A 23,767-nucleotide genomic window follows, 5' to 3' on the forward strand; every position below is an offset into this window, starting at 1 on the left:
CGGCAGCGTGTCGGTTGGTCTGTGTTACCCAGAAAGCAGTTGGGCATAATATCGCAACACCAACACCGTGAGTGAAACAACGACTGGGCCAGCCTACTATATAAAGTACTCGGGGACCAGTTCTTTATAAATGTGGATGTGTAATAATAAAGTATGAAGCGTCTATTCTATGCGCCTTATAATGCGGTGTGCCTAATGTATGAAAAAAGTCCTAAAATAGGCCATTCATTGAAGGTGCGCCTTATAATCCGGTGCGCCTTATAGTGCGGAAAATACGGTATCATGGGATGGATTTACTTAATTCTTACTTCACCGTCTTAAGGGTTTGAACTATTTTTTGCTCAGCGTGCAGCAAATTGTGTCATTAAATAGTTGTTTGTCATTGGGTGTTTGACGGACACCACTATGCGGTCAGGGATTGTGCTCTACATCACTGCTTTATTTTACACTTTCCCTGGAAGTGGAGAGGCTGTTTCTTTGATCATATGAATGTTAAATTTGACATTTACAGAGAATTTACGAGGGAACAAAGATAACAATTCAGGCTTTTCAGAAGACCTCAAACAAATGAGCTCTACTTTTTTTTTTTTTTTTAGCTTTCTTTGCTCTTTCGGTCACAAATTACTGGGGTAGATTGGGTGATCATGACCTTTTTAAGCCTACACTGATAAGGTATTGTTTAATTCTGCTTGTTTCATAGTAGTGTATGTGCCGGTTCGCCATTGTTTGTATGTGTGTTAAGTTACTATCACAGGTCCATTGGTATTCAGGGTGGGTCCCTCCCTCTGTGCTGCAGTCAGCTCTGCAGTCTTCAAGACACAGCATCAAACACACCCTCATGCACCTCTACACTTATTTTTTTATTTTTGATCTATGCTTCCGTTTTTTTTTGTCTGGGTTTTTTTATTCAACTCAAATGTTTGCTCTTTCAAATTTACATTTCTTCAGCGATTTACCATGCCTACATATTGCAGCGCCAATGCCTGCATGCAGGAAAGTGACAACATTTTATCTGTCCTGCAAACACAGCACAACATTCTTCGTGCACTTTTCTGTTCTCGTGCCTCTCCATGATGTGATGGCTGTCGTCGGAAATGAGAACATTCACCCATATTGACCTCGCATTACCACGGTGACCTTGATAAGACCACCAACCTGTCAACTCTTGTTCCACGTGCTTCGAAATGATCAGGGCATTTGACCAGGTTGATAACGGTCACCCTTGTCAAATGCAAAGGCGGACAGGCAAAATGACAAATAAGCAGAATAAAAAATATTGTTCCAAAAGTTTATGAAATTGAAGAAAGCCTACTGACTCTGAGAGACCCATTTGTTTGGAGAATGAGAAGTGGGAAACTGATCGCAACCTAATATTATTCTCAGGAGGGCTGGCCGTGTCTATGAACATCTGAAATTACAGCCTTCTGCCTTTGAGGGCTTCTGTGTGTATTCTGGGGTATGTCAGCTACTTGCTTAGGAGCAATTATGCACTTGTGAAGTATGTGTGTTTTATGTGTGTTAGTATTTTTAAGCATCATGTGACAGGATGGAGGAAATGTGTGTGTTAAATACTTAATGGGAGCAGGAGCTCCTGCTACTGGCACAAGTAGCTAACTGGAGAATTGACTAAGTAATAAATATTAGGCCTCAAGGTCACTGACTGAAAACCTGCAGCTCATATTGACTCATTTCATTTATGATTTACCTTCTGCATTAATCTCCTGAGCCTTTCCTGGTGACTGATCACTGCTGTTATTTCCATATTTGCCCTCCAGCTACTAATCTTTAATCTGTTAATCATCTTTTCCAACTAAGTCTGTTTGCTTCCTTCTCCTCAATCGAGCTTGATTTGTTGGAAAGTGCTTTAGCTTGTTTCAATCAATTTCATCAGTTCGCCTTATTTCGCATCAGTGGTTGTTGTAAAGGGAAAACAGAAAATGGAAGTAGCCGAGAAGAGTCAGAGGATTTTCCTTCAGCCTTTCTGAGTTATCATCATTCACATGTTCGTGCTTTTCCAATAACAGTAGTGAAACTTAATACATGTGTGTTGACTATTGATCTCTGACATAATTTTTTTCTGTCCGTTGCCCAACTACACTGGTCATCCCACACCAAATAAGTCTAATGTTGAATGAATTAAACCTGTAAATGGAAATTTTACCAATTGCATAAAACAAGAATACAAGATGTTCAATATTTACAGTTACAAAAAAATAAACATGGCAAAAAATATCTAAAGCTAAACAATATCGCCGAAGAACAGAAGGTAAAAGTATATAACGAGAGGAGAGATTTGAAATGTTACACAGCAAATTCGGAAGTGTCAGATTTCCAGTGCAGGTGTTATATGTTAAAAATACAGTGTTAATTCCACAACATGAGTGTTAGTTTCCCTAACACTCACTAAAGAGGTCCAAAGAGTTAAACAAAAAGCAATCCAGTCCAGTGTTGATTTCTAAGTCAACACTCAGTCTGAGCTCCTCCCACAATTGTAACATATTTGTGACATCACATCAGGGAAGGAGCAACAGGCCCCTGGCCTGGACCTACAAGGGGACCACATGGGAGGTAGCACAAGCTTTCTGGGATCCAAATTTTCTTTATAACATCTGATGAGAACTTTAAAAGGAAAGCCCTCCCCTGTTGAAAACTGAGTAGATTATATAGTAGGGTGCCCCGTTGTTGACTCATGGTTGCTAAAAACCTTACCAGACTGACTGATTTTAGTGACATAGTGGGTGTAAAATATTGAATAAAATATTGTGCCACATGACTGGCTTTATTTTCACTATTTAACTTTATGACACACAAAACTACAAATGAATTGTCTTTATTGTCTCCAGGTGCATTCTGGGTAAAGCTTGTCACCAACGTCATCATCAGTCTTCATATCTGGGTTGTCCTTAACCCCTGCGCTACCACAGTACACCCTGCCAGTAGTATTTCAAAACTGAGATTTCTATGTTAATATATACTTTACACTGTTCTGTGTTAGATTAACACATTCATAGTGTTAACTTTTGACAATATACACTAGTGTTGGGTAGATTAACACTGACGTGTGTTTGATTTCAACTACTGTGAGTGTTGCTTCAACTCTATCACAAATAACACTTTCAAAAGTGTAACTTCTACACCATCCAGAGTGGACCAGTATAGACACTTTCAAAGTGTTGAATTTAACTCTGTAGGAGTTGATGGAACACTTCCAAATTTGCTGTGTAGGTCTATGAAAACAAAACAATATTGTAGACAATATTTTTGGGAATAAAAACTGTTATCCAGCTTTGACTTTACCAGTCGGAGTATTTTACACTTGAGACTTTTCTGGGGTTCATAATAATCTCTTAGATTATGTGCACCAAATTTAAATCCCACACTGAGACCAAGTGAGCAGCGCATTAGCAAAAACAAATGGAAAAACACGACACCAAATTGCCCAAGCTCAATAAGCTGGAGGAAATTCTGTCCCAAAGTGAACTGGTTAAATTTTATTCCAGCTTAATGCAGAGGAGACAGAAGTGAAAGTTGGATATTTGTGCTTAACTCTGCTCAGTCTTTGACACCCCCATAGAGTCTGTTTCTATCAGGTTATCTTGTGGATTTGAGTCATGAATTGAGTCAAACGGGGGCAGCACATTGTGTAAAGTTGGAGCTGTCTTTCATACACAGACTTATGACTTCACTTGGATTTGAACTCTTTGACTTTAAAAGACTTGCTATCTTACGCCAAAAAGAAAATATCTTACAAAGGAAAAGCGCCTGGCGAGCGGCAATGGATCCTTGTCAGACGTGCAATCTAGCCCACTGTGCGCCCCCCGCCATGTGCCAATATTTCCTCCTCTTGTTGCTACAACAAGCATGCTGCATCTGCCATTTTGTTTACCCGCTTTTCTCTTGGATCCTGCGATGACGGCAAAGACTCGACGGTGGTGGAGAGGCCCCTCTATCAAAGCAGGGAGGTCTACGCAAAGTTGGAGAAAGAAAAAAAAAAAGGTTTTAGATTTTTAGTCCATATAGAAGCAAGTGTCTCAGTCTGATGGGCTGCATTAGCATTTGTCTGTGATGCCAGAAGTGGCATAAATGTGTTTGTTTTGATTAGTATTTAAAGTAAAAACTACATCAGTACTAATTTTCAAAATGTTTGAAGTTTCTTTCATTTTGGTGATTGTTCTGGCAATCTTAGAGGTCCTTTTAAAATAAAAAGCTCAAAACTTTTATGTCACTGGTAAAATTGCTTTTGGAAGGTACTAAGCAATGCTGACGTACTTTAAAAAAGCACATGTCGTGTTTTGTTTCTAAAAAATAAACAAATAGAGTAGTGTTAACAATGTTGAACAATAATCATAAACATGACTTCCAAAATGGATTGTCCAGGTCTTGAGCTCGGCTTCCTGAATAGATGCAAAGCTTTTGTTTTTTTTCTTTTTCGCTTCTGAGGAAAAAAGAAAGTTTGATTGGATTCAAACTCAGAAGAAAAAAAAATCCTGATGTGAAAACCAACATCCTGGGAAGCTAGCCAGTCAGGAATGGATGCCTGGCCAACCTGGAAGCTGCGTCATATTATTGGCCAGTCAGAACTTTTCCAAATGAAACAAGGACATTTGAATAAAAATGCTGTCTTCTAATGAGCGCTTTTCACATTAGAGGTATTTTAAATACATGTCAGAAACGGCTTCACATTATAGATTTTAGACATATTTAAAAAATACAATTGAAGAATATAAAATACTGAATCTTCATGATTTTGTGTTTTTGTTCTCCAGGTTGCTTTCCATAAATAAGAGGGTAGACTGTTAGAAGATCCTTGTTATTCCAAGTTTGTGAGAAAGTTATTTTATAATCTAGAATGGGATTTTAAGACCAAATAGTTCAAGAAAGCAAACTATGAAAAGATCAGAGTCCATGGATTTGTCCACTCCACCTTTCTTCGATCTAATTTATATCACATGCTTTGTTTTCTCTCTTAACTAAACGACTGAAAGTGTGAGTGACTTTAAAGCACCTTTTGTTGAATCTCCCCAGACTACCAACAATAAAGTAGCAAGTAACTCCATGTATATTGCTGGTGGGTTCATCAGACAGTGTAATGAGTGATGAATCACCTGCAGTTCTCCTATTTAAAATAAAAAATAAAAAATCAAGCCTAAAATAATTTCCAGTCATTACCCAGCAAAACAAGCACAAATGAAACAATATGCACACTTCAGTCAGCTGATAAAAATCTGGATGCATGGGATAAGAATAAAAGTATTGCCCAAAGCAGAGTGTGTGAGAAAGAAAGCCTGGGAAAAAGAAGTCTGCACAATGCCATTAATCTTCCACACAGAGAATTGGGGAGGCAATCTGTTGGCTATCATAGATGATACATGACCTGCTATAGGATGATTCGCCTGTTGCATACCAACTCCAAAACAACTCATGGATGCGGCACACACAGCAAAGGCATCCGTTCCAAAAATACACTCCATACTGGCTTATGGAGGAAACATGCGGTATTGAAAATGAAACCCAAATATTCTCAAACTTTACTCTATGGCCATAGGATGAATTCTACTTCCTTATTTGTATATTTTTGTTAATAGATAATCATATATAAAAGGAATTGTAAGTACCTGGAGAAAAGCCAGATATTTACAGGATTTGTGAAGTATGTGCTAAAGTGGTTATCTTTAAATTATAGTGTTAATCTTTCAATTATAGGGCAGCCCAAACAATCAGATAGCTGATTGATAATCAGCATTAGGTCATCAACCAATTAGAATTTGTCTGACTTTCGCCACGGGCCTTTCTCTTAGATTACACCTGCTGTTTCCCATCTTGCCATGTATGATTGAATACTGAAAAAAAAAAAAAAACGTATCTTGCATGTGTCTAAACATGAGGACATTGAGTGCGTTTAATGGAACATCGAGTCCGAGTACAATAAGGTGCACCACATTATTTCTGTGTTGTGCGTTTTTATGCTTTTTCCACTTGTTTTCTTGGAATAGTAAAAACAGAACAAGTCAACGTGTTCCTCCTGTCGTCGTCCTCCTCCCCCTAATATCTGACAAGGTTATCCATTTTATCAAGTGGAAACTGTTGTTTTCGTACCAACGTTGAGCAAATTAGCGACGGAAACCATGTTTCCCCATCTGCTGAGGACATCTGTACTTTGGGAAGGTTGCTGAACTTTTCAGTTCATTTCAACATCTGTAATTTTTCTTGTATCTATCGTTGTTTTAGTGAGCATCTGTCTGTGTCAGTCCATTCCAAAAGTCTTCTGCAAGTGAAATAAAAACTAACCCTAAAAAGAAAATATTCTTCAGGGAGTCATCAAAATCTTAGACTGGTTCATTTATTCATATAAACGGATCAATACCTCAGAGCCAAGTCCTATCAATTCAACTTTGTGTGTCAGGAAGTGTTAATAAGAGGTTATTCTGGCCTTTGAACGGCAACAGAAACCAGCGTGGAAAAGAGATAATTTTCTGCGTACACAGAAGTTAATACACCTCCCAAATTCCTTTCCTTTTCTCACTTCAGCACAAACTCATCAAAACCAAACACGACACACACACACTAGTGAATTCAATCAGGTTGAGGATGTTGCTAAATTACTAGCTGTCCTTTAGTTTAATTAATATTTAGTTGCATGCAAGAGCATGCGATACACCTAAATCTGAGGAAAGGGGATTTAATCAAAGTTTTTGTGTTTAATCGTTAGTTGTACTTTCAAAGGAGTCCCCTTTTCAAATAAAGCGTTTCAGCAGTTAACGTCTTTCCCCCGCTTACCGATCAAAAAGAACTGCATCTTGTTCGTGCATTTAAAGCAGGTTCTCCCGTGAGTAATTGTCTCTTTAAAGACTCCCACACCTACCTGATGGCCATATGGAAAAAAAAAATGCATATATTGTATCCAAAAGCACACCACACACAAGACACCACCTATTCAAACAGCCGTCTTTACCGAGTCAAACGATGAAGAATCACTTGCTATTATTGAGACTCTTATTAAATTTAACTCTAGCAATACTGCTTTGTCCTACAGGCAGCACTTTGTGAATTCATCAAGCCCAGTTACTGTGAATCCGTGTTTGAATTAAATGTACAACTCATTTTGCAGTGCGCATTAGATCAAACTGGCACCTCTCTCACCTCATTATTATCTTTACAACTGGTGGCTTTTTAAGATTTGTGCCCTTACTAGTTCAGCGTTAGACCTTTAATATAAGTTTCGCCCACCGAAATGTTCTCCACTCTCTCTTTGATTCTTTACTGAGCAACAGGGGCGTTGCAAGATATAAAGCTGTGGTGTGGGGCGCGATCTGAACATGAATGAAGCCTGCACTGAAATGTTTTCAAATGATCAAACACATTTTAATATCGGAAGAAGAAAAAAACAACCTGAGAAAACGGTTTATTGAGCATGAACAGCCTGAGCCCAAGTGAACTCGAGCTTAAGGAGACAAACTGATAACTTAGACAACATCGTCCAGGATTGTCTGGTAGAGGGCAGAATACGTGGTGTTCTCCTTCAAACACCTTGTCGACCACATGACTAATATTTCCTTTTATCCATTGAAAAAATGCTGTAGCCTCCATCCATCACCCCGTTGTCGGGGTGACGGATGGATTTTAGGCTGGCTTTTGTATTTTGGTTGCTCCGTGTCACATTTATTCTCAAGTGTCTTTAGATTGGAGCACGATATGCTACTTTTGGACATCTCTTAGCCCATTTGATGTTTTTTAGTGAGTGATGTCCTTGAAATGGATATTCTGTCTATCTTATTACACCCAAGTTTGCAGATGCATATTCAACATTTCCTAAATATTATGAGCTTCTGTGAAGTTTGAGATTTTTCAGCCTTTTCATAAAACCTCCTTCCATATAGTCAGATGTTCCTGTAATCTTTAAAAGTGGGCTTTTAGGTATTATGTTTTAACAGCAGCAACCTTTTTGGTTGAGTTTGACTGTGAATAGTGATGGTACACAGAATATGTGAAGATATTTAATGGGAAATGTGCATTAGGAAAGTGTGTATAACAAAGCCTTTGCTGACTAATGTTCCTGTCTCCTTCCCATTAGGCGAGCAATGTATTTTACCAGCTCCACCATAAAAACGTCTAAATGTCTGTCTCGCATTCCTCGTCTCCTCTAATAGACTTGGTTTTGTTTGCTCTCTTCGCCTCTTCTTTGTATAAAACAAGTTCATGCAACCAAAAGAAAATTTAACGAATTGCCACTTACTTTAGCCTGCAATTGGTGCATGAAGAGACTAAACATAGAGAAACAGACTGAGAGAATGAGGTGCGGAGTGTGACGGCGCAGTGCCCAGATTGCAATCTGTTTTGTCAGGCCTGTTATTGTTGCTGCTGAAATGCTTTTTAGGCCTGAAAGACAATTACTTTGGCAGCTCCAGCAGGTTTACAGCCATACACACTTTAGTATTAAAAATGCTTGTGTAAAACAGGAGCACACTGTCTTGCACATCCTTGACAGAAGAATTAGATGTGATGTTTTTTCTTTTTTTTTCCATTCTGTCTCTAATCTTATTTAAATCTTTTTTATCACTCTAAATCACCTTTTACCTTTACCATCTCCATCTCCCTCATCTATTCTATCAAATCATCTCCTTTATCTGCCTAATCTCTTCACTCTCTTTCTCTGGAAATGCTTTTCCTCTTCTTCCCTTTTCTCCCTCGCTCTCATCGCTCCCACCCCCCTCACCGCTCTTTGTAGGTCACTGTCTGGACGTATTGTCGGAGGTGTGTGGTGGTTCTTCACTCTGATCATCATCTCCTCTTACACAGCCAACCTGGCTGCTTTCCTCACTGTGGAGCGGATGGTCTCGCCTATAGAAAGTGCAGAGGACTTGGCTAAGCAGACAGAGATAGCCTACGGGACACTGGATTCAGGCTCCACGAAGGAGTTCTTCAGGGTATGGACTCTCTGCAGACTTAACTTTGTCAAGAGATTTTGTTCAATGTGTTTATTTTTTGTTGATTTGAGTGCCAGACAAATAAATCCAAAGTAAACGCAAAAGGTAGTTAATTTATTAACCTTTTTAAGATAAAACTTGAGTCAAAAGTAATGTGACTGATTTCCGTGTCTTTAATTTCGTCAGTAAAGATAAAAATCGTAAGATGAATGGGTTTTTGTTGACCAGCCGTTCCACAAAGATTTGGACTTATTTTCATATTCTGTCGACTGGCTTGACAGCTTTTTTCTCTTTCTAAATTAAATAATGACTTCAATGGGTGTTTTTTTTTGTGCTTAGTCAAACCTATGTCAAATATAAGCTTTTGTCTCTCTTGAACATTAAAGATGAAAAATAACATAACATGTTAGACACTATAATATATTTCCATCCCTATTTGGTGTTTGCAATTATGCTACAAAGACAAGGATATTACCCAAAATACTTAAGACAAAAGTTTTCAAAATGTTTTTTTTTTTTTTTTGTACTTCTAAGAGGTCTACTATAAGATAGATTGCTGTTTCTTAAATGGGCTGGGAAAACATATGTGAAATTGGTATTGCATGTCTTTGAAGCTTTCATGGTAACTCTTTGGGTTGAACATAGGAAGGATTATGTGATATAATTAATTTTTTGGAGCTTTAGTGATGAAGCGCTTATATGCTTTTTGTTTTGTTTGCTTGTTGGTTTCAAGAATTCATTCCCATGTTTAATGTTTGCCAACAGTTTATGAAGGATTCCTGAGGAATCCTCTCAATTATAAAACACAGCTGAGCAATGTTTATCAGAGTCCTTACATTTAATCACTCTCCCACCAAGTCACACAGAGTTATTAACTTCCTAATTATCATCAGAGTAAATTATACAGGAAATTAAACTATGTAAACGAAGAAAAGAGGAACGTATAGAGCTAAATGCACTGCAGGGAGCTCGTACGGGAAACAAAATTAGGCGGAAAGTAAATTATCCCAGAGAAAAATCACGACGCCTTTTGTGCCATTTTAACAAATGTATTATTGATTCGTGTCCCACCAACATTTGATAACACCAAAGTGAATACAGTTATGAAGTTTTTTTTTTTTTTCTTGCTGACAATAGCAAAAATCTACGATAGCATTATACACTTTGACCCCAATATCCTCCATCACTTATGTATGTGCTTTTGTGCTTATGCGCTTCTATGCTTCTGAAGGATATGTGCACTGGTATTTTTGTTTGAGAATGTTGTGTGTATGTGTATATGTGTGTGTGTGTGGCGGTGGCTGAAGAAGGGGGCAAGGAGAGGGGTTGGTCGAAGAGCTAGTGGCAGATAGTTTTTACTTCTCTGAGCGGCTCTCGCATCATCAACATAACGAGCGTGCCGAAATCTGTGGAGGGTGAAAAAGCAATTTAATCTCCCACAGCTGAGGGGGATTCGCCACCACCATTAATTATCTTTGAGTGTGTGTGTGTGTGTGTGTGTTTGTGTGCGTGTGCGTGCGCTTGTGTGCTATGGAAGTGCAAACATGCATGTATGCACATTTAGCTAAATTGTATGAATAGAGTTGACATGCGGGTGGATGTTTGAGTGGCATGTAAAATGCATCTGTTCCCGTGTGTATTTAGAAAATGTGTGCATGGGAGGCCTGAAGGTGACTTGGAGCATCCATTTCCTTCTTCACAGCCACAGTCATTGTTAAAGAATTTAGAAAAGCCACAGTATTTTGTCACACATCTACCCCTCTGGGGCTAGACAGTGTTTTGTACGTGCACAGAAGCTTCAACATTACTGTCTCCTCTGTGTCCCGGACATTACACAGACAGATGAATGAAGGGGCTGCAGAGGATGACGAGAATTTATGATAGCTTCCCCTGGCCAGGGTGAAAAATAAAGGCAAAGGTTGGGGAGAAAGTCGGGATATAAGAGAGAGAGAGGAGGGGAATATTGGTCCTCTTGAATGTGAATGGCATTATTATAGGATAGGTGTTCGTCACGCATCATCAGCACGCTGACACACACACACACACACACACACACATACACCATCCCCTGGTGCTGGTTTCACTTCCTCAGGCCCTGGCTTGTTACTTGCAAAGCAACAAGAGTAACATTTAAATACCAGGAGAGGAAGAGAGGGAGAAGAAATCGAATGCTTGTGGAGGATGCTTGTTATTTTCACTCATGAGTAAACACAATTCACACATTTGGACAGAAGCAAATAAGTTCTCTCGAACACATATAGACTGGTGAAAAGAACCGGCTTATAGGCGGACGGACACCGACGGCTTTATCACTCCGGACAGACGCCTACTGAAAGACTCCTCCGAATGTGTAGCTGCACGATTAGCATGCAACTGTTGGAGTCATTTGAAGTGAGACTGATGCTTGACTTTTTGAGAGAGATATAGTGTTACATTCAAATGAGATTATGAAAGTCATTATATGCCAGAGCATCAAAATGGTAGATGGATAAGACAGCCTTCAGTCAGCAGTGTAATTTTATTCAAAATTCAAATTGTATTCCAATCAGCTCTAACAGTTTGGGAGTACAGCATATAAAGCTGTAGCAATAAATCCTGAGCTTTTAAAAATGCATTTATTACATAAGCAGCACTAAATTATACCTCACTGTTGATACATGTCATTTTGTCAATTTATTAAAAAGCATCTATTAAATTCAACAGCAGCTTTCACTTTTAAATATTTCTGCTGTCTCAAATACAGAAAATACATTATAATGATTAAATCCATAATTTGATAAGCAGCAAATGTTGTAACCTATATGGAGGGGTATTCAGAAATAGACACAGATTCAGTGGAAATAATAGCTGTTTTAACATAAACATCTAAATAAATTCAAAAACTAATTATTCCACTGTAGACATTAACTGTTTTTCTTTTTTACGTCTGATAAGGAACAATATATGTTGTACTGTTAAATGTACAGTCAGATGTGAAGGTGTTATCGATCCTAGAACCAAGTTGGTTGTAAACAAATGGCTCTTTGTTTACCTCATGAGGTCGTTTTTACGCAGGATACAGCGTTGTACCACAGCGGAGCCTTGTGTCGTACAGTAGGCAAAGTTTTACAAAAAAAAAATGTGAATATTATATTTGACAAGTAAAAGCTCCCTGTTTGTGTGCAGTGCTGTCAGCTGCAGTGCTGGTTCTGTTGTGTTAAAGCTAACACCAACTCTTCATCCTGCTGGTGAAAATAAAAACAACAAAATCAAAAAGGAAACAGTTGGTGGCTTGCTGTGATACAGAGAGAGACGTGACAACCGTATTATAACGTTCTACTTTCAGCTCAGTTGGGATCTGGGAGCACAAATAAGTCTTAGCAGGCCGACCACAGAGTCAAAGTATTATTTAATGAATTAGTGACTGTTTATGGTTTGAAAGTCCCATGGCTGTTTAGATCAGTCTTGCTATTGAATCAAGGGTTTTTCCCCCCTTGATTAAAAAAAACCTGATTTATTCCAGTAAAAGCCTTCTGTTTGTTACAGTGCCTTGAAAAAACGTACACGTGTTTTTATTATGATTTTATGGAAGCATTATGAAGGTAAATTAAGCCTAGTGACTCGATCTAAACCAAACCGTCCAAGTCATGATTGTCTGTTCAGAGTTGATTTCGAGTCTTCTACAGGTTGCAACAAGTTTTATTCCAAATTTGTTCTGTTTTTGGCTTTTTTCATCTTCCCATTAGCTCTGACTCGTTTTGAACAAAGCTATCCCCACACCATGATACCACCACCACCATGTTGCAGTGTGGGTTTTTATGCAGTGTTAGATTTCCACCTCACACAGCATTTTGCGTGTAGGTAACAATTCGGTGTTGGCTTTGCCTAATCAAAGTATGTTCTTCTAACATGTTTGCTTGCTCCCATACGTGGCTTACGAAAACTTCAAAGTGCAACTACTTTGCACTTTATTTTGCTTAATGGTGGAAACTGATTTTAAAAATATTACTTAATTGATTAATTGTGAATTATTGAATTTTTTAATCAAAAATATATATATTTTTTCAGTTACAATACATTTCTTATAATGTCATAATGTCATGACATTAGGATTCTAGTGACGTATCAGTACCTCAACTGAAATGGTAAATAGATTTCTAGGCAGGAATTTTTTTTGGTTTTATTATTTCATATTGACACGTTTTTTTTCCTTTATCTTCATAATAAGGGTTTAAAAAGCACCCAACATAAAGATTTTTCAAATGTCTAATAGCCACAAAAACTGTAATCTGCATCAAATTCTGCATCTTTACCTTTGTGAAACGATGCTTTCTAATGTGCAAATAACCCTCGGTTTCTCCTCTCACCCGCTCCACCCCAGAGGTCCAAGATAGCCGTTTACGAGAAGATGTGGTCTTACATGAAGTCCGCAGAGCCGTCCGTGTTCACCAGAACCACGGCAGAGGGCGTGGCGAGAGTGCGCAAGTCCAAGGGGAAGTACGCCTTCCTCTTGGAGTCCACCATGAACGAATACACGGAGCAGCGGAAGCCTTGTGACACAATGAAAGTGGGAGGAAATCTGGACTCCAAAGGATACGGCATTGCCACACCGAAAGGCTCACTGTTAAGGTGGGTGGAATAGTGTAACAATAGGAAACAGTAGCAACACTGATACTGTACTATTGCTGCAAAATTCCACCTACCCTGCTGTGCCTTTTATCCCACACAGATCGGACTGTCACTGCTGTCAGGTGGCAGGTTTTTTTTTTTTTTTGTTTTGGGGTTTTTTTAAACTTACAAATCTATAGAACTGCAGTAATGATCAATCATAGTTTTTTTTTATAGAAATTAAACTACAATGATTATAAATTAACTAACTTTATGCATCAGTTTTCACTTGACAGCAGTGACAAATAAATGTTGCAAATTTAAAAAATTATATCATCATGCTTTCTCATTTGCTTTAATTTTTCTCTCTTTATTGTTTTCCTTTATTTTTTATTTTTTTGTATCGTGTGTAATTGTTTCCGTCACTGTTTCTGCTGTACTCGTCCTTTTCTGCCACCTCTCTTTTGATTTAGGCATGTCCCCTTCATTTTTCTGTCCAGTCATACATTCATCTCATTTGTGGTTCTTACCTCTGTTGCACTGTCAGCCATTCTTCCTTTTTTCCCCATAGGGCCAACTACCAGGTAACTTTGTACATTTGTCTGCTGTCTTAAGTGTGTTTTTCCATGATGATGATTATGATGATGATGATGATGGTGATGTTGATTAGAATAAATAATATTTAAATGTATTCACAGAAATCTGCCATGAGGAGGGGTAGGACCTCAGACTTCTGGCACTTTCTCCAGAGCCACAAAGGGGGGAATTTATAGACAATCAGGAAACATAAAACTGAGGGGCCTGGTCAATGGGGGGACTAGTGAGTAAAACTAACAAGGCTTCTTGTGCTAAATTGCAAAGTCAAAATTAAAATGAGTATTTTTATTGAATTTCTGGATGAGCTACAACTGTAATTTCTTTTTAAAGAATGCCAGATGAAAACGCCAATGTTTCCATAAAAGTTTGATTAAAATTAAAAAAAAATATGTAAGATAGAGGAAATGAATGAGAAAGCAATTGAATTCAACTACAGTTGGTCATTTTGTTTTGGCTTTATACCCCTTTTAGTCCTTCACTCCTCTGACTTATTGGCTTGAGTTCACAGTAAGAGCAACCCAGGATTTTATTTCAGTGTGACATTAGTAAATCTAATTCACTTGTCAGGTCACGATGTGAACATTACAAAGACTTTGGGGTACATTGTGCTTCGCAGCAAACTCAAATCAGAAGTCAAAAACGGGTCCTGATTTTGCCTCTTCATCATTTTGCCTTTGCCATTTGGATCATTCATGCAAAAAAAAAAAAAAATATATATATATATATCTCAAACTGTGGTAATTTTAGTACTTTTCTTTAATCGTTAATTATCTACTTTGAGAAAATGCAGTTTTCCCATTTATCTCAATAATTCATATACTGAACAGAAAAACCAAACGATGCATACTGGTTTCAGTATTTTGGATATGAATCGACTAGAGGACCTGAGAAATCGTACTTTTTTGTGTGGACGTTACTAAAATAATGCTCCTCTTCGTAAGAACATTTATTTTATGAACGACCCAGGTAGTTTGTGCAGTAAGAAAAATGAAACAAATATGCACATCCAAGCAAATTTTTATAGATGGCGATCTACCTCTTGCCCAAACTGTCTTCTTTTCAGCACTGCTTAACACCCGTCTGTCCTCAGAGGAGCAGCTCATGATTAAATGAAATATAAATTCAAAAACCATCGTCGAAACCTAAACCAACCAATCACACAGGAATCACCGCTATCTGCAGGGCCATGTAAATTCACAAGCCTTAATTTAATTCATATCAAATGAAAAACATTTGACTTTTCAAAAACATATTGAATTTTATCATTTATGACCCTGTTTGGAAATGTACTAGCTGCTACAGAAAAATAAAAAAAGGAAAAGCTTTAAAGTTGTTCGAATGGTAATAAAATCTGACCTAAATGACCTGATTTTTGTTACCCGCTCTATATGGGGGGAAAAAATGTGAAGCTACAATTTTAAGTGGGCTTTCCACAATACCACAGAGGCTATTGATGTAAAATCACAAATAAATTCAGTGAGCTGCAGTTTATAGTTTTATTTTTAATTTAACAGTATTAACATAGCATTTTTTGTTATTAGATGACAAAACTCCTGACAAGCTTAAGTTTGTAAACTAACAGATGCAGAAGTAAAGGAGCATAAACTGCTTTTGATTTTATAGGGATCAGTATAAGCATAAAGATACCGCAGACTACAGAACTATAAAGCTTACTGTAGTAAAATCCCGACACAATTTTGCAGCACACACAATGTTTAGTACTGTGTAACGTTGTGCAAAAAATTATTATTATTATTATTATTACCAGGGATCATACACTGCTAACATGGCCCTGAAAAACTGTATTTTTCCTTCTAAATTCAGTAAGTTTCTATGTCTCACTCTAAATCAACTGTATTATTGTACAGCTTTTGTAGGCAACATTTATAGAAATGTTTTTTTTTCTTTTTTTCTTTTTTTTTACATATGTTTAAAATCTGTCAACATGTCTTGACAGTATAATATGAGACACAAAATCTGTGAAAAAACTCGAGCTCCTCTGCCTCCTCCCTGTGGTCCTACTGCCATCTGCAGAAATACACCCCCTCCTGGTTAAAAACAACCAATCAGAGCCAGGAGGATGGTCTAAACACTGTCAATCACACTCATGTATGCACTGCTCACACCCTCTCTTTTCTGCTCTGCTGTGCTACAGCTCCTCCCATAAGTTAGCAGGCCAAACATGGCCACCGATGACAAACAGTTTTGATCACATGTGAAAAAGAAAATCTATAGACATCATTTTCTAATTGATTATTAAATTTGCTTCAAACTGGATATGGCAAGACCTTAATTGAAATTATAAACCCAAAATTATCAGGAGATGAGCACACAAACAAAGCCCACCAGTGGTTCTTTTTCTAACTTTACTCAGGTTGAGTCGTGTCTGTGACTCCATCCACCACCCAATATCAAGGCTGACGTACTGCTATGAACTCCTTCTCACGGCTACTACAAAAAATTATCCATCTCATCCCAGGGAGGGAACAAAGAAGTGGGCAACCTCGTTCTGCAGCCAACTTACTCCTCTGAAGAGAAGATTTTCAGATTGGAGAGCAAACGTCTCTGTCCAGTGTTCAGATACTCCTGTGATTCCCAGTTCACCTGGTCCTGTTAAATTCTCCCTCTTATGTTCAGAGCGAGGAAATTATGGGGCATACAACACAGTAATCACTTCAACAGTGCCATCTAACACTCCACAGCACCTTGAGAGTGTTACCAAGCACTCTCTATTGCCCCGGTGCACCTCTCTTTTTTTCTTGAGGACTCAGAGAAAATGAAACGACCTTTTCTTCAACCGCACAGGTTACCAAAGGCAGAAACCCTCCACACACACAAAAGAAAGAACAATAACAAAATTTATCCTCTTTGCCCAACAGAGGGAGCATGAACTCTTTACAAGAGATGTGAATGGCATATGGTGACCAAGTATGACACGGCTTCACATCAACATGTTGGAACTATACGCAATATTTAAAAGAGTTCATGCCCTGTATGATCATTCACCACGTCTTGGTAAAGGAAGACAACTCCTGAAGCTTCACAGACTAGCCAGGAAAAAGTAAAGTGAAGTAGCACTCGATTTCTAGCGATTCGCGCAATGCACGTAGCAGGAAATCTGAACAGATAGAGCAGTCTTTTGGGAAGCCCTCTGTACCAAGAATGGACGCTGAACCCTCAAGTGGTGCTGCAGACCTGGCAGAGATTACAACGGGCTGTGGTAAAACTCTTCACCTCATGGGAAAATGCTCTATGCCCCAGTGGAGCATCTCTTCCAGATGCTCCACTGGGCATGGACGTGCTGGTACACTCATGGCCGAATGTGTTGCTCTATGTGCTGCCACGTCTCAGCCTAACATCCCTAAGGCGAGAGAACAGGGCTTGACTTTGATTCTGGTGGCCATTGAAACCCTGAGTGGTTTCAGCAGAACCATGGCCCCTCCTCCTTCTCAGGGACCTTCGATCTGAGAGATTCATGATCCACATCCAGATCACCTGGCTCTCTGGACAAGCTGGCTTTTAAAAGGTGGAACCTGAATGCAGCAGGTCTCCCTCCAGACGTGATAGACCCCACTCGAGATGTAAGCATTTCTTCTTCTCGCTCTTTTTACAGTGGTTAATTGCAAGTTTTTGAGAACCGGTGTTGCGGAAAGACATCCCGATCCTTTTCAGTGTTCGGTGCTTCCTGCAGAGCTTATTGGAAAAGGGAATCCCTTTCCAACTATTAATGCCTATGTAGCTGCAGTTTCAACTCATCAGGTAGAGTTTTGATGATAAATCTGTGGGGAAATGTACATAGTGAAAAGCTTAAACCAAAATGCAGGAGTTTTAAATTGTCTATATGTCGATGTTTCCCCACAGAGGGAAAGTACTGGAAAAAATTTGACCAACTGCTCTCTCTTCTGCTCCTCCATCTGTTTTTGTCATCATTTGTCAAATTTTCTCTGCAAAAGGCAAAACACAAACACTACTTCAGTCTCAAGTCCTGTACTATAACTCCCCCCCCCAAAAAAAACTTATATTGTGCAAAGATTTTCAAGACCCCAGCCTCCCTGCAGTTCAACTCCTATTGGAAAAAAAAATTGCTTTCCATTTAAAATAGAGAAGTGATTGACAGGATGTGGATATGTTGCTGTTTGAGCCTAATCATTGAAACTATCCATGGTTGTCTCTGATTTCTGTCAGTTGATAGGAAGCACTGTCTTCCAGTCATGTGGCAGAGAGAGCCTGAGTTTGAGTCTTCCTCTCCTCCTGGTGTGCTGTTCGCAGGACTGAACTGACTTTATGATGTTGCTGACAGGCATGACTACTTTGATATTTAATTTTTCAGCAGATAAATGTTCTTCTCTTAACTATAGCTGCTGTTATATGAATAATAATGAATACCTGTAATGTTTTTTATTATTTCTGATTTTCATATATGTTTCAACTATTTTCCTCCATACCTTCTATGTTGAGATGTCACAGCTTGTAGATAAGATCCCCCAAAGAACACTGTCTCTCTCTGAAGCTGAAGTATTTTCATTTGGAAATCTTTCAGGAGTATTATTTTTTTGATCAGGCAACAACTATTTCAGTCACAGCATTGCTTGAAATGTAACCTGACCATCAGGTTCTGAGATATGTTGTCAGGTGTGCGGTCAAATCGGCAGACTAAGAAACATCTAGGCTGGCACTACAGTAGAGATCCCATTACATTACTGTATCAAAAAAAAGGAAAGAAAAATAAATAGAAATAATATTGCTACATGAAACTAAGCTAAAACAAGTGAGCTAGTTTGGTTTAATTTAACTGAGGAAAAAGAGGTGTATGTTTTGTTTTCTTCTTTTTAATGCGGTTTATGTAAACTTCTGGTGTCAGCTGTACACCGTACATTACACGTAGATAATTCTAAGTTTATTTTGTTTACATGAGACAAAATTGCTTTGCATACAGTCTAGGAATGTCAGATTATTTAGCCTGGTCCCTGTGGATTTAGTTTGAAGGTCAGTTGGCTTGGTACTGTGGGAAGGACTGCTGCAGTTCTCATCCGTGCAGCTCAGCAGAGAAAACTGAGGACCGGCAAAGACGGACAAGAGCACCATCAGCAGGCTGCAGAAATACGGTTACCTTAGTTTACTCATATAGTCTGTAACCTCTGACGATGCTGAGAAACAGTAACAGACGAACCTGGAAAACTTTGCAAGCTAGTAGAATATGGATTCAAAAAAAACTCAAACAGTAGGAGACAGGGTTGTTTGGGGTGCATCTCTCCCCACTAGCTCACCTTTACGCCTTAAGCCCCTCTTGATTTATCCTTCCCATTCGTCCTCTCCTCCTTTTTCCTCCTCTCCTTCTCCCCCCCTGGCTGTGATTTCCATCTATCTTGTCTGTTTGTCCCTCCATCCTCTGCTCTGACCAAACTATGTTATCTGTCCCTCCTTTTTTACTTAAAGAAACGCGGTCAACCTGGCCGTGCTAAAACTCAACGAGCAGGGCCTGTTGGACAAATTGAAAAACAAGTGGTGGTATGACAAAGGAGAATGTGGCAGCGGGGGAGGGGATTCCAAGGTTAGCCCTCTCTGTCTGCCCCACCCGCCCCTCCCCAACTACTCAATGACAGGGGCCGCTCACAAGCTGCAGGAGCTTGTGATGGCCCCGTCCTTGGAGAGTGTGACACATGCATCTGCCCCGCCGAAAGGTTTATGGAGCATACAGGGAAGGAAAAGCCCTTCAAGATATTCACTTGCAGAGAGAAAATATTTTATAGAAACAGACGGAGATTAGCATGCAGTAAGAAAGCCCTTATTTCAAAATAAGTATTTCAAAAAGTATCTATTTTTTTCTGAAAGAGTAAATTGGTTTGACTAAATTCCGAAAGGTAGAAATTCAACAAATCATCGAAAAACTTTATTTTCTCATGGTGCATAACGTATTATTAATTTCGCTATTGACTTAAAATGAGAAACAGAAGAAAGCAGTGACAAAATTTAAGTGATTAATACTAGCACATAGAGAGCAATTACTGTGAAGACAGGAATATTTCCCCCCCGGTGGCTGCTCTGGGAATAGGAGAGAGAGAAATTAATCAATGTTATGAGGACTGAACTTTCAAATTGTATCCAGTCCTCAACTGTGGAGCTGTTGTACTTGCAGATGTTAATTAGTTAATTTCTTTATATCAACATTTATTCTGCATCTGAAGATGAGGGCAGCGCTTTGAATTATCTAAGTGTTTATATAAAAACTACATCATTTCACATAGTAAAAAAAACAAGGAGGAAATTATTTAAATAAATGTAAGCGACTTAGAACTAACTTTATAGTTAGCCATTCTGTAAAGACAGACAGGAAAAGTTGTTTACTCAGTAAAACTCATTTTAAAAATTATTCAAATATCTGTGGTTTGCACATATTCAGAAGAACTTAGCTAAGATAAACACATGTTCTTCACACTGAGGACCCTACACTATGGGTTTTTGTTAGCTGCATGTAGCAGAGAAACCAGTTTACACTTTTAATTTATATAATTGTAACACACTGGCAGTGTCATAATGATGCCAATAGTTTGTCTATGCCTTCATCAAAATAATATCAGTGTGACGGCAATTAAATGTATTTTTATTTATTAGTACAATATAGAGTTGGGGCATCACCAACTTATGAAGACGCACCAAGATAAGTTAGATTAAACGTTTTGGAAGTGTGCCTGTGCCGAGTCGGATGCCAGTCTAACCATTAACAGAAGGTGTTGCATTAGTTTACTCCATATGCAAGAGCTTTCTTGGCAAACTCTGAATTAATTACAAACTGGATCAAATTTAGAGCTAACCAGCAGAAAAACTTAAGCTGAAATAATTCAGCAATACTACATTCACAAAACTGTAGCAACTAATTAAATCAAAAACTGATCTAAATTGTCAGTTTATGAAATCTTAAGCTTCGTAGTTTAAGTTGGACAAGTGTAGCTCTCTCTCTCCTAGTAGCAGCTTAGAGCTAGCTTGATGCTACCTGTCTTGATAGTATTTTCTTTCTGGTTCATTGTGGAAATTAGCAGGGGCAGAATGAATGTGTTACTGTGAGTGACAAAGGTGGGTCCCACTCATATGTATGTAGCTCGACTTAGCTCCTTGTAGCCCTCCCACCCCCCAGCCCCTCCTTAAACGAGCATACACACATGTACTCAGTGGGATCCAAGCTAGGTCACTTGTAATATATGTAATCAAAGTTTTCTATGTGACTTGAGATGTTCAATGCAAATGTGAAATACCATAATAACATAAAATAACATGACCTATGATGTTATTTATGTTATTTTTACACGCAAAGAACCCCGGTAAACCTTGCAGTTTTGAAACTGAGCGAAGCAGGCGTCTTAGACAAACTGAAAAACAAATGGTGGTATGACAAGGGAGAGTGTGGACCCAAGGACTCTGGAAGTAAGGTCAGTCTCACGCTGCTGTGGCCTGCAGAACGCTAGCCTAAAACTCATCTTGAATGCGCTACAGATTACTGCAACTACTGCCTTAGAAGTACCTTTTTTCAAAACTGTCTTAATTAGACCAAAATAAATGATAAGCATGCTTGACATACAATTTAATGGTGATTTCTTAAAGTGGGCTATTTTTTATTAGACTGAATGAAGGTTCTGGTTAACCCCAGACCAGAGTAATAGCAAATACTCTTCCAGTTTCTGTAGCAATCTGCGGCAACCCCATCTTCATTACAGTTCCAGTGGTATCAGAAATTCCCACCATTCATAATTTTTGTTTATTCTCATTTGTTACTGTAGATTTGATGTCTTGAAACAAATCTACTCTTGGGAGTAGTGCTGGTGTATTATAGTTATTGTCCCTTGCTTTTGTTCTTTATATTTTATCAGAATAGAATAACTTTACATTACTTCTTTTCTTTATTGTAAGGGCTTAAAATACACTTTCAAAGTTTTCTTTCACTCTTTGCGAATATAAAATACTGAACCATTTAAGTAGATGCTACTAGGCCTGTCACAATAACACATTTTGCTGGACGATAAATTGTCTCAGAAGTTATTGCGATAAACGATAATGGTGTTTTCTTTACTTGAGCATTTTCATTAAATCTATTACATTACATTTGCAATGGATTACAAATGTAATGTATTCCTACATTTTAGAATGTATTCTAAAATGTAGGAATACATTTTAGAATACACAGAAGAAATCACCATTAAGACATTTTAAATATCCAAAAATAAGTAAAGAAAACAACAGAAGCAACAAATGAAATAAATTATGAAGTCTCTGGAAACAAAACTGTCCTTCAAAAGTGGCTATTTAAAACCAAAGCACCAAACCGGAGACTTTTGACATCCAGATTTTTATAGAAAGAGAGAATAAACAGAAAAATGATAAATCATGCAAATGGAAATTATGGAGTTTGTTTTAATTTATTATGCGATTGATTTATTGCTTATTGTGACAGGCCTAGGTGCTACTAGAAAATATTACTCACATTAAGTTCCTAAATGCAATAAACCCCTTAATATCTTGTCATGATTTGAACACCAACTCCAATTAATTTTGTGGGATGTTTTGCAATAGAAAAAAAAAAAGGAGCATATACCTGTGAAGTTGAAGGAAACTGACAAATGGTTTTCATCATAACTTGTAATAAAAATGTGATGTGTATTTGTACTTAGCCTCCATGAGTCTGATATTATGAATCTGTGATTGTAGCAAAAGTCAAAGTATTGACTGATCAGGGCTGAGTGCATATGCACACCACACTATTTCGTGTTGTTTTTTTCTAAAACAAATTTGAAAACTGTACAATCTTCCTTCCACCTCACACTGACCTACTACATTTTGTCAATTTGTTAGATAACTCCTAATAAAATACATCGAAGTTTGCATTTGTAACATGACGAATATAGAAATTCAAAATATGTGAACTCCTTCGTAATGCAGGTAAATTCACTTTGAAATAGTTACAAATGTAGCCAGAAGGAGCAATTGAATTGTATGCACCTGAATCTGAAATTTTTTTCCATATATGGTCAGAAAAGTCAACAAATATAAGGAGTAAAATGATAAACATCTCAATTCTAACTGAATGAATAGCCTTATGTAAAATGAGTTATCCCTAACACATTTAAAACTGCAATATGTAACTTTTTTTCATATTTATTAAATCTGTTACCATTGATGACATAAAGATAATCCTAACAAATATGTAAAAAATATATATTTTAGAAACGTCACATACTGCAGCTTTAAAGAATATCCTCTTTTAAGTCCATGAAAAGCATGCTTTAAATCAAACAAAACCTAACATACTTTCACCTTATATTTTTACGTCGACATAGTTACATCTCCACTCATTAAAATTATTTTCAATTTCTTTTTTCGTAGTACTAAAAAAACTTATACAATCTGAAAACCTTTGTAGGTTTCTAAAATCTTGTGTAGGTTACTGTCTTTTATTGACATGAAAAGGAGGTTCCTAATTTTATTCTCATAAATTTTGAAATCCGTTTGTAGCTGTACTTATGTCATAAATGTGTTTTTAAATGTGTTTCGTAGTGTTTGTGGTGGCAGTAGTGAAACTTGTAGCTAGTCTGATGTAATACTGTGATTAGTCCTATTACTGTAATGTTTTTGTCAGTAGCATAGAAAAGCTTAGATCAACAGAATATTTG

The 23,767-nt window shown here is 37.9% G+C and overlaps 1 protein-coding gene across 1 annotated transcript in view; it reads left to right on the top strand.

Moving 5' to 3' along the window:
• The window catches only part of gria4a (glutamate receptor, ionotropic, AMPA 4a), a 58,145-nt gene that overhangs the window by 33,223 nt on the left and 1,155 nt on the right, over window positions 1-23,767 (top strand). Inside the window, exons 9-11 of the mRNA XM_088012128.1 lie at window positions 8,543-8,924; window positions 13,285-13,532; window positions 19,545-19,659. Coding sequence (XP_087868254.1) covers window positions 8,543-8,924; window positions 13,285-13,532; window positions 19,545-19,659 — 745 coding nt within the window. The remainder of the gene's footprint in view (window positions 1-8,542; window positions 8,925-13,284; window positions 13,533-19,544; window positions 19,660-23,767) is intronic.

The sequence above is a fragment of the Poecilia mexicana genome, unplaced genomic scaffold (genome assembly GCF_051168715.1).
Source record: "Poecilia mexicana isolate PSO_F unplaced genomic scaffold, ASM5116871v1 scaffold_13, whole genome shotgun sequence".
Lineage (NCBI taxonomy): Eukaryota > Metazoa > Chordata > Actinopteri > Cyprinodontiformes > Poeciliidae > Poecilia > Poecilia mexicana.